Source organism: Bison bison, unplaced genomic scaffold (genome assembly GCF_000754665.1).
Source record: "Bison bison bison isolate TAMUID 2011002044 unplaced genomic scaffold, Bison_UMD1.0 scf7180017864324, whole genome shotgun sequence".
NCBI lineage: Eukaryota > Metazoa > Chordata > Mammalia > Artiodactyla > Bovidae > Bison > Bison bison.
In genome coordinates this window covers 5,600,283-5,612,257 of record NW_011494896.1, presented here as the reverse complement: position 1 = coordinate 5,612,257, position 11,975 = coordinate 5,600,283, and the positions used below count along the sequence as shown (strand labels likewise).

Sequence of the window (11,975 nt, the reverse complement as noted above, 5' to 3'; positions counted from 1 at the left end):
CAGAATGTGGTCCACTGGAGAAGGGAATGGCAAACGACTTCAGTATTCTTGCCTTGAGAACCCCATGAACAGTATGAAAAGGCAAAAAGATAGGACACTAAAAGATGAACTCCTCAGGTCGGTAGGTGCCCAATATGCTACTGGAGATCAGTGGAGAAATAACCCCAGAAAGAATGAAGAGACAGAGACAAAGCAAAAACAACACCCAGTTGTGGATGTGACTGGTGATGGAAGCAAGGTCTGATGCTGTAAAGAGCAATATTGCATAGAAACCTGGAATGCTGGGTCCATGAATCAAGGCAAATTGGAAGTGGTCAAACAGGAGATGGCAAGACTGAATGTTGACATTCTAGGAATCAGTGAACTAAAATTGACTGGAATGGATTAATTTAACTCAGATGACCATTATATCTCCTACTGTGGGCAGGAATCCCTTAGAAGAAATGCAGTAGCCATCATGGTCAACAAAAGAGTCCGAAATCCAGTACTTGGATGCAATCTCCAAAACTACAGAATGATCTCTGTTCATTTCCAAGGCAAACCATTCAATATCACGGTGATCCAAGCCTATGCCCCAACCAGTAACGCTGAAAAAGCTGAAATTGAACGGTTCTATGAAGACCTACAAGACCTTTTAGAACTAACACCCCCAAAAGATGTCCTTTTCATTACAGAGGACTGGAATGCAAAGTAGGAAGTAAAGAAACACTTGGAGTAACAGGCAAATTTGGCCTTGGAGTACAGAATGAAGCAGGGCAAAGACTAATAAGAGTTTTGCCAAGAGAATGCACTGGTCATAGCAAATACCCTCTTCCAAAAACACAAGAGAAGAATCTACACATGGACATCACCAGATGGCCAACACCAAAATCAGATTGATTATATTCTTTGCAGCCACAGATGGAGAAGCTCTATAGAGTCAACAAAAACAAGACCAGGAGCTGACTGTGGCTCAGATCATGAACTCCTTATTGCCAAATTCAGACTTAAATTGAAGAAAGTGGGGAAAACCACTAGACCATCCAGGTATGACCTAAATCAAATCCCTTATGATTATACAGTGGAAGTGAGAAATAGATTTAAGGGACTAGATCTGATAGACAGAGTGCCTAATGAACTATGGATGGAGTTCATGACACTGTACAGGAGACAGAGATCAAGACCATTCCCATGGAAAAGAAATGCAAAAAAGCAAAATGGCTGTCTGGGGAGGCCTTACAAATAGCTGTGAAAAGAAGAGAAGCAAAAAAGTAAAAGAGAAAAGGAAAGATATAAGCATCTGAATGCAGAGTTCCAAAGAATAGCAAGAAGAGATAAGAAAGCCTTCCTCAGCGATCAATGCAAAGAAATAGAGGAAAGCAATAGAATGGGAAAAACTAGAGATCTCTTCAAGAAAATTAGAGATACCAAGGGAACATTTCGTGCAAATATGGGCTCAATAAAGGAAAGAAATGGTATGGACCTAACAGAAGCAGAAGATATTAAGAAGAGGTGGCAAGAATACACAGAAGAACTGTACAAAAAAGATCTTCACGACCCAGATAATCACGATGGTGTGATCACTGACCTAGAGCCAGACATCCTGGAATGTGAAGTCAAGTGGGCCTTAGAAAGCATCACTACGAATAAAGCTAGTGGAGCTGATGGAATTCCAGTGGAGCTATTTCAAATCCTGAAAGATGAGGCTGTGAAAGTGCTGCACTCAATATGCCAGTGAATTTGGAAAACTCAGCAGTGGCCACAGGACTGGAAAAGGTCAGTTTTCATTCCAATCCCAAAGAAAGGCAATGCCAAAGAATGCTCAAACTACCGCACAATTGCACTCATCTCACACACTAGTAAAGTAATGCTCAAAATTCTCCAAGCCAGGCTTCAGCAATACATGAACCATGAGCTTCCAGATGTTCAAGCTGGCTTTAGAAAAGGCAGAGAAACGAGAGATCAAATTGCCAACATCCGCTGGATCATGGAAAAAGCAAGAGAGTTCCAGAAAAAACATCTATTTCTGCTTTATTGACTATGCCAAAGCCTTTGACTGTGTGGATCACAATAAACTGTGGAAAATTCTTCAAGAGATGGGCATACCAGACCACCTGACCTGCCTCTTGAGAAACCTGTATGCAGGTCAGGAAGCAACAGTTAGAACTGGACATGGAACAGAGTGGTTCGAAATAGGAAAAGGAGTACTGACGTATAGGGCTGTATATTGTCACCCTGCTTATTTAACTTATATGCAGAGTACATCATGAGAAACACTGGGCTGGAAGAAGCACAAGCTGGAATCAAGATCACCAGGAGAAACATCAATAACCTCAGATATGCAGATGACACTACCCTTATGGCAGAAAGTGAAGAGGAACTAAAGAGCCTCTTAATGAAGGTGAAAGATGAGAATGAAAAAGTTGGCTTAAGGCTCAACACTCAGAAAACTAAGATCATGGTATCTGGTCCCATCACTTCATGGCAAATAGATGGCAAATTTATTTTTTGGGGCTCCAAAATCACTGCAGATGGTGATTGCAGCCATGAAATTAAAAGACACTTACTCCTTGGAAGGAAAGTTATCACCAACCTAGACAGCATATTAAAAAGCAGAGACATTACTTTGCAACAAAGGTCTGTCTAGTCAAGGCTATGGTTTTTCCAGTAGCCATGCATGGATGTTAGAGTTGGACCATAAAGAAAGCTGAGTGCTGAAGAATTGATGCTTTTGAATTGTCATGTTGGAGAAGACCCGTTGCCTTGGCATAAAAGAGCAATGGCACAAGGAAGTGAAAGGGAGACAAGGCAGCCTCAGTTGTTTCACAGAATTACAGAGCAGGAATCTGATGGAAAATAAATTCTGATTTTATCTGTCACTCATCTAAGAGAAATAGATATCTAGGAAATCAGTTCTTAGGGAATTATTTTATTTTCAACTAACATATTTAGACTAATAACATCCTAAGGATTGTTATTCCCAAGGAAATAATTAGAAATATGGAATACAATAATACAACATAATTGGGTTCATATCTTTGCTTTTAATGTAGTTCAGTTCAACATTTACTAAGACCTTCTGAATACCAAGCACCATGTCAGACATTGGCAGTGGAGAAAATATCATTCAGTCCCCACCCTAAGGTAGTTCACAGACTAGCTTTCTGGTATAAAGTTGACATTTTCTAGTCTTAGTTCTCGGAGAAGGCAATGGCAACCCACTCCAGAACTCTTGCCTGGCAAATCCCATGGAGAGAGGAGCCTGGTAGGCTGCAGTCCATGGGGTCACTAGGAGTTGGACACAACTGAGCGACTTCCCTTTCACTTTTCACTTTCATCCATTGGAGAAGGAAATGGCAACCCACTCCAGTGTTCTTGCCTGGAGAATCCCAGGGATGGGGGAGCCTGGTGGGCTGCCATCTCTGGGGTCACACAGAGTCAGACACGACTGAAGCAACTTAGCAGCAGCAGCAGCAGCAGCAGCAGTCTTAGCTCTGGCTGATTAAAAAGGAAAATTTCTTCCTTTCATGTGTCTTAATTAAGTTTTGTTAACAAATTTAAGCATTATTATAAAAGAAGATAGAATAAATAGTCAAGAGAAGCAAGCTAACAGCTACAGTATTTTTTTTCCTCACAAATATAAGAAAAATAGTACAACAGGAAAGCTAAAATATATCTACCTTCGTCCATTCCTATTTGAAAATCAAACTTGCTTTTTTCTTATTTGCACTGGCTTTGTTTAGATTTTATTAATTAATTCATTTAACAAATATTTATTGAGTAGCTGCTATATGCCTAAAACAGTCCTGGATTGAGGATACACCACTGAACAGCAAACAAAAATTCCTGCCTTTGTGTTCTCATTCTAGACTGTAATAATAACAATAAACTATATTTATTACATAGTTATGACATCCCTACTCCCATTTCTGCCATATCCTAGTTCAATTGTGAAATAAGCTGGGATATTTTTTCATCTTTTAAAATTCAGTTGTCCAAAAATAGTATCATATTTCATTCTTTTCACATGTAATTCTTTAAGGCTGAACAGGCTCATTGGATGTCTGTATTTATTCTTTTGTAAACTGCCTATTCACATACTTTTGCTGTTTCTCTATTATTTGTGAGTTTATCTTTTTTTTTTAAACTTCAGAATTATTTGGTCATATATACTACAAAAGATATTTTTCTAGTTGATCATAATAAAAAAGAAATTGAGCACATCTGCACATACCGTGTTATTGCAAAACCAAATAATGTCCCCTTCATTACCAGTGTAGAAAAGTATTGATCCACCATCTTCCTTCCAGTAGTTATCAGCTATTAGGTACCGCTGTTTAAAAGTTCTATCGATATTAAATCCAAAGTGATCAACCTATGACAAAAAAGAAACAGACGACATATTTCAAAGGAAAGTAATTAAAAACTAAAAAGTACATATATTATTCTTCCATTCAAATCAAGCTATGCTACAAAAATAAAAAAATGTCAAACTTCATTTGGTTTCATTAGTAGTAGTAATATTGATGTTATTTTGAAATCATTTTCTTCATATTTTAAGATAAAGCAATGTTATTGGTTGAGATTTTCAGTGTAAAATATACAATTATAAAATCAAGTGGCCACTTAAAAACACAATAATGTTAAAATTGAATTGGAAATAGTATATGAACTTAGCAATTTTTAAAATACAGACATTCCTTACTACTTAAATTTTCATTATTGAAACTTTCAATATTGAAATTCAAGGACTAGAAAGACCATTGAAAAGGTCTATTATCCCAATAACAATTGACATTCCAAGGGCCAGGATCTTGGTATTTCATGCTATTCAAAGGACTATCATTGGCTGAAGTTTTAATTAATTGAACATAAAACAAATGGAACATAAAAAGAATAATGATTGTAGCTAATTAAAACATTTGATTCCATATTTTAATTGATTCATGAAAATCCATTACTCCATAAGGATATCAAAAAAGAGAAAGCAAGAAAAATATTTATTCCTCACCATTTATTTATTAAGCCAACTCCTCATTTAGAAGTTGTAAATAAAAAAGCAAAGAATTCAACATTTAACTTGCCTTTCCAACAGAATTGTATTTCAGGGTACTAAATAGTCCCAACTGATGAAAAATAGCTCTGTTTTATCAAATGTCAGCTAATGCAGAAGCAATGACAGGATTAGAAAAATGGTATTTGACAAACCCTAGTGAAGTTACTGATTCAGGCAAGAATTACTAAATAGTGTTAAAAGCATTAGGAGGATGGATGATAAGAAAATGAATATTCATATTACTACCTGTCACAAGATTAGCCTATTAACCTAGTGATCAAAGTTAGCATCACTAACAGTGGTGTGAACAGGAATTATGTATTTCCTCACATTGCACAACACAAAACACATATCATCCATGATAAATTCTTGCCAAAAATGTTCAGTTTGTATCTCAGTCCAGTCTCTGTATCTAATTTCCAGTTTCTGGGAAATACAAAGGTAGAAAACCAAGCTGAACATACTCCAAAGAAGCGATCAGACAAGTTCAAAGATAAGGTATTTTATAACAAAAAGGCAAGGTAATATCTGATTAAAGGACTGTTTGTTTTAGATTACAATAAATTTTAAGGAACATAATAGTCAGATGCAATGCATGATTCCAGACTGTATCCTAGTTTGAACAAACAAGATGTAAATCACAATTTAGGGACAACTGGGTTAATTTAAATATGGACTAGGCCATATTTAAATTAACCCAGTTGTCCCTAAATTGTGATTTACATCTTGTTTGTTCAAACTAGGATTTATTAACATTAATTTTGTTAGGAGTGATCATATTGTTTTGGCTACATAAGAAAAAGTTTTTCTATTTTACAGCTGTATATAAAGGATTTAGAGAGAAAATATCATGTTGTTTGTAATTTACTTGAAAACACTTCAGCTTAGGACTTCTCTGGTGGCTCAGTGGTGAAGAATCCATCTGCCAATGCAGGGGACACGGGTTTGATCCCTGGTTCAGGAAGAACCCACATGCCTCAGGACAAATACTGAGCCCACATGCCTCCAACTACTGAAACCTATGCTCAGCAATGAGAAGCCCACACACCGCAACTAAAGAATGGCCCCCACTCGCCACAACAACAGAAATGCCTGTGCACCAACAAACACCCAGCACAGCCAAATAAATGAATACAAGTATTTAAGAAAAGAAGAAAAAATACTTCAGCATAAAAAAAGTGAAAAGGTAAAATGGGAACTTCCTAGACTGAGCCAGCAGTTAAGACTCGCACTTCCACTGCAGGGAGCACAGGTTCAATCCCTGGTTGGGGAACTAAGATCCTGCATGCTGTAAGATGCAGCCAAAAAATACTTAAAAATTTTTTTTTTTATTTTTGTTAAAGTAAAGTGAATTTAAAGGAAAAAAAATTTAATCTATACTAAAAGAGACAAAAGATATTGGATACTGAGACTTGCCAGATACAATACAAATCATGTCAAAATGACACAATTTTGAGCTTAAATCGAACTTCACTAAATGAACTAACCACTTAAAAAATGCAATTGTTAAATACTATAATATGGTAAAGTTCACATACAACTATCTGAATTTAAAGAGTTACAACAGACAGAGCCCACCAAGCCTTTAGGATCACAAGGTCTGAATTCCTCAGTGCTCCGGAGGGACAGGAGTGAGAATGCAGGGTCTGGTCTGGGGCACACATAGGCTGATCCAGTGTTGCTCCAACCTCCCTGGGGCAGGAGTTGGTTCTGACCTAACCCAGACCTTGCAAGATTTCTCTAGACCATTCCAAAAGAAATGGAACTCCCTGTAACCACTCCATCTACACACACACACACACACACACACACACACGCTTCACATTCGTACCACAGGTTCCAAAATGCAAGTTTCTCAACTCTACACCTTATACACACTTCCCAATGTCCACAATCTTTACCATATATGGTCTTAAAATACAGGCTATTCTAATATAAAGACTATTTACCATTAAGTAAAATAAGCAGTTTGTATGGGGCAGTATATAATAATGATATCCATGTGCTAAAAAAAAAAAAACACCCTCCTATGACATATCTTGAAGAGAGCACAGCAATCCACTCCAGTACTCTTGCCTGGAGATCCCCTGGACAGAGGAGCTTGATGAGCTCTGCTGCTGCTGCTGCTGCTGCTAAATCGCTTCAGTCGTGTCTGACTCTGTGCGACCCCACAGACGGCAGCCACCAGGCTCCCCCATCCCTGGGATTCTCCAGGCAAGAATACTGGAGTGGGTTGCCATTTCCTTCTCCAATGCATGGAAGTGAAAAGTAAAAGTGAAGTTGTGTCTGACTCTTAGCAACCCCATGGACTGCAGCCCACCAGGCTCCTCTGTCCATGGGATTTTCCAGGCAAGAGTACTGGAGTGGGGTGCCATTGCCTTCTCGGCTGATGGGCTCTATAGGTTCGCAAAGAGTCAGACGTGACTGAAGCGACTTAGCAAGCACATATGACATACATTAACTCACTCAATCACTTATCCAACAAGCATCAACTGAATGGGCCAAGTACTTGTTCTAGGCCAAGAAGTAAACTGAGCAACCGGATAAAGAAGTGACTGAGCCACAGCTCCTTAATTTAACTCAAACTAATTCAACTACGCTCACTAAGACTCAAAGTAAAAAAGAGCAAGAGAAACAGACAAACAGTGAAGGAAAGATAGACAAATGATTCCACTTGCTTCCGTTCAAATTAATATACTGTTTCTCCATGTAAGGTCCCTAGATACCAACATCAGCTTCATCTAGGAACTTGTTAAAAATACAAATTCTCTGGCCTACTTGTTAAAAATGCAAATTCCCAGGCCTACTGAATTAGAAACTGCGGGGAGCAGAACCCAGTAACTTGTGTTTTAACAAGGCCTCCGAGTAATTCTGGGGCTTCCCAGGTGGCGCTAGTGGTAAAGAACTCGCCTGCCAATGCAGGTAGACTTAAGAGACACAGGTTCGATCTCTGGGTCAGGAAGATCCCCTGTAGGAGGGCAGGACAACCCACTCCCGTATTCTTGCTTGGAGAATCCCCTGGACAGGAGCCTGGCAGGTTGCAATCCTTAGGGTCACACAGAGTCAGACATGACTGAAGCAACTTAGCACACATGCATACCAAGCAATTGTGTGCATTCATTAGTACAGGTAATGTTCTGAGAACAAATGAGTTAAGCCCCTAAATAAGACATGAATCTGCTCTTCCTTCTCTTGATCGAAGTTTCAGAATACTTCTAATATGTAAGCCTCTCACTATGCTGAGACCTGGGTTCAATCCTTGGGTAGGGAAGATCCCTTGGAGAAGGGAATGGCAGCCCACTCCAGTATTCTTGCCTAGAGAATCACCACGGACAGAGGAACCTGGTAGGCTACAGTCCATGGGGTTGCAAAAAGTTAGACATGACTGAGTGACTAACACACACACACACACACACACACACACAATGCTGAATGAGACTCTGATGCTCAAAGATATGAATTACCATCCACCACAGCCCCTAAATACATGCCAACTGCATCATTTGAAGCTCAACAGGAAAAACCATGATCTGTTTCAACAAAGGAAGAAGGACTAGCTGTGCTGTAGTTAAAGAAAGGGAGTACATGGCTCTCTAATAAGATGACTTCCCCCTGGTATTCTCAAAGATAATTCTGCCATAGTGATTTTCAATTTACCCACTGACTTTAGAGCCAAGCTTTGAGAAAAGGCTTATATGTAGAATTACAAGAGCCACAAGAACTTTAGAGAAAGCCAAACTTCCTTATATGGCCACTCTCAGGGCACTCCTGCTCCTAGCAATCCCTAATTGTTTAATTGGGGAGAAAGGGGGTGGAACTCTGGTATGATAGAAAGAAAGCAGATTCAGGAGTTAACAGATGTGAACTTGAATTGTTACTGGGAGGCCTCAGGCAAGCCACTTAACCTGTTTGAGCCCCATTTTCATCCTATATAAAATAAAGATAATAACATACAACTCAAAGGATTACTGTGAAGATTAAACATAACTAAAGTACCAGGAAGAGTCCCTAATGTATAATGCATGCTCAAGGAATGCTAGCTCTCCACTCCACCCCATCTGCACACAGGTCCCAAGAATGGGATACCAAGATGAGGTAAGTGAGGTGGAGAGTGACAAAGCTCTTCACAGAATTATAGGACATCCCACTAGAATGTCAAAATCTCCTATTTCTTGGGTGCTTCAGCTAAATAGTAAAGAGCTAGAAACAAGTAGTGAAATATCCTTTGTAAAACATTGATTTACAGAATTTTCTTGACTCTTCCTAATCATCAGGGATACCCACTTCAGACTATACAACTGTAGACAGTTCCCAATACCTAATGGCCCGGCACACTAGGTGCAGTGTGCCCTCTGCTGTGGAGAGCTGAGGGCTGCATACCACTTTCAGCTATGGGATCCTGAATAGAAATTTTATAAACCACAACAGAAACAGAGACAAAGGACTTAGAAGCCAATTGATCTGCACTGTTCAACTGAAAAAAACCAGGCTCAAAGAGGTCAAGTGGCTTGGCCAAGGTTACAAGTCAGAGGCAAACCTCGAATTTTTAATTATTTTTTCAATTTGGTATATTGAGATAACTAAAATAATAGCACCATAAAAGCCATGCAAACATGATCTCAAAAAGGGAGAACACCTCTAGTCACACACAGCAGTTCTCTCTACAATATGGTCCTGTTTCAAGAGATATTTCAAGAGATATTTCCCTCCTTCACCTTGTAGAGGATAGAAGAGATCCATGAGAATGGGTAGACAGGAAGAAACAAAGGGAACATCCTTTAAATAGTTTATTGTGGCAACAATAACTACATGGACTTTAAAACTACTCAAAAATAAAATCCACATCCAGAAAAGCCTGTAAGAACATCACACCTATTAGAAGCAGTTTTGGTGGCAACTTGGAGAAAGGGAGCAGGGAGTAACACAGAACACTTATTCCGGGTGTGGTACTGTGTTGGTGCTTTACACAGATCGCCTTACCATCCTCCCCATCAGCCTCTGGGAGCATGTTCATTACACCAATCCTATAAATAAGGATACGAAAGCTCAGAGAGGTCAGATAACTTGCCTAAGGTAATATAACTAATAAATAAAATACAATTCTTCTTCCTGTGTGTTTTTCACTACCCAATCCTACCTCTCACAAAATCCAGTCTGCTTTTTTCATTGTAACACACTATTGCAGATAGGGCTGGATACAAACTTCAACCTTTAGCAGGGGGCACTAGGGTATCTTTCTCCTAGATATGCAAAATGAAGTACACATTCCCACCCATATACGAACAGTTTTACTGAAGAATATGGTCTTTTCACTGACTTAACTCAGTAATTGTTACTATATTGTTTTTAACTCATTTAATTAGGCTGCTGCTGCTAAGTCATGTCCAACTCTGTGCGACCCCATAGACGGCAGCCCACCAGGCTCCCCCGTCCCTGGGATTCTCCAGGCAAGAACACTGAAGTGAGTTGCCATTTCCTTCTCCAATGCATGAAAGTGAAAAGTGAAAGTGAAGTCGCTCGGTCTTATCTGACTCTTATAAAAAGAAAACAATGTTGACTCTTACTCAGTAGGCTTTAGTTTTAGGAAAATTGGTTTACAGTTGGGTTTCATTTACATATCCAGATATACAATAACAACAGAATTTTACTAAAATACACAGGGCAAAAAACAGACTCACACTTCAAATTAAGGTACCTTGAAAGAGGGCTCTCTGGTGTCCAGTTCTAGACCAGAGACATTGAAATGAGATAAGACTTCCTTTCCTCTATTTGATGGTGTGTGCCCTGTATTAATCTTAGATTTACGGCATGACATTCTGTTAGAGTTCCTAAATGGAGACTAACATTGTTTCTGGGCAAGCTGGACCTCCCCTGAAGGGGTAGACACCTTCATGGTAGAAGGACACAACTTCCAGAAGGAACCAAAATCTGAAAGGATGGTGGGGTTTTGCCAGCTTCCAGGTCTCTGGGTGGAGAAAAGTAGAGCCTGCCTAAGCTGTCCCTCATGCAGGAGGAGCTCCTGAGCTGGGACTAGATGGGAGAGCAAGCTATAGCTTATGAATCAGATCATGGGTGACTCTTGACTTGTTTTCACTTGATTACGTCAGAACATTTCAAGAATCCTTCGAAAGTTCTACTGTTGCTGCAAAAACAGAAATGAGTGAACAGCCTTTGGTACATACCAGTCAAACAGGCCTGCAAGATTTAAACAATCTTGGTTATTCTTTAGCTGTTACTACTAACAAACACTTTTATAGCTAGACTTGCCCTTTACAAAGCTAAACAAAACTAATTACTCTCTGATTCCATATGTATTGTACTTGGCACCTGACATTCTTCTTCCCCTACACTGTCTTGTAGCATTCTGCATTTTCAAAAAGGCCATGGGCTAGATAACTTCAGTGACACCAGTCCTGGTTGCTGAGTTACCTAAAGCCAGCTGTGGCCATTTTGAAAATTTGCAGGAAAAAAAAAAAAAAAAATACAAGACCTTCAGAATGATATAAAACTCCCCAATCCCGAGCAAAAAGGGGCACAGTTCTTAAGGTGCTAGCCTGCTATGTATTCCCCTCTGCTGGGCAAAGATAAAGCCATTTTTCTTAACCTTCCAAAACTCTGTCTCTGTATTTCTCTTCGGCATTGGTGCACAGTCAAGATTTTGGCAACACTACCTTTATTCATCTGTATTCTGAAAATACCAGGAAAGTTTTTGCTGTTCAGTTGCTCAGTTGTGTCCGCCTCTTTGTGACCCCATGGACTGCAGCACACCAGGCTTCCCTGTCCATTACCAACTCCCGGAGCTTACTCAAACTCATGTCGGTTGAGTTGGTGATGCCATCCAACCATCTCATCCTCTGTCATCCCCTTCTCCTCCTGCCTTCAATCTTTCCCAGCATCAGTGTCTTTTCTAATGAGTCAGCTCTTTGCATCAGGTGGCCTA

General features: G+C 39.5%; 1 protein-coding gene across 5 annotated transcripts in view; it reads right to left on the bottom strand.

The window, feature by feature from the left end:
* Positions 1–11,975, bottom strand: part of PRCP (prolylcarboxypeptidase (angiotensinase C)) — an 87,522-nt gene that overhangs the window by 40,696 nt on the left and 34,851 nt on the right. For all 5 annotated transcript variants that reach the window (XM_010853219.1, XM_010853216.1, XM_010853220.1 and 2 more), the window contains exon 3: positions 4,214–4,354. In XM_010853219.1, the coding sequence (XP_010851521.1) occupies positions 4,214–4,354 (141 nt within the window). The remainder of the gene's footprint in view (positions 1–4,213; positions 4,355–11,975) is intronic.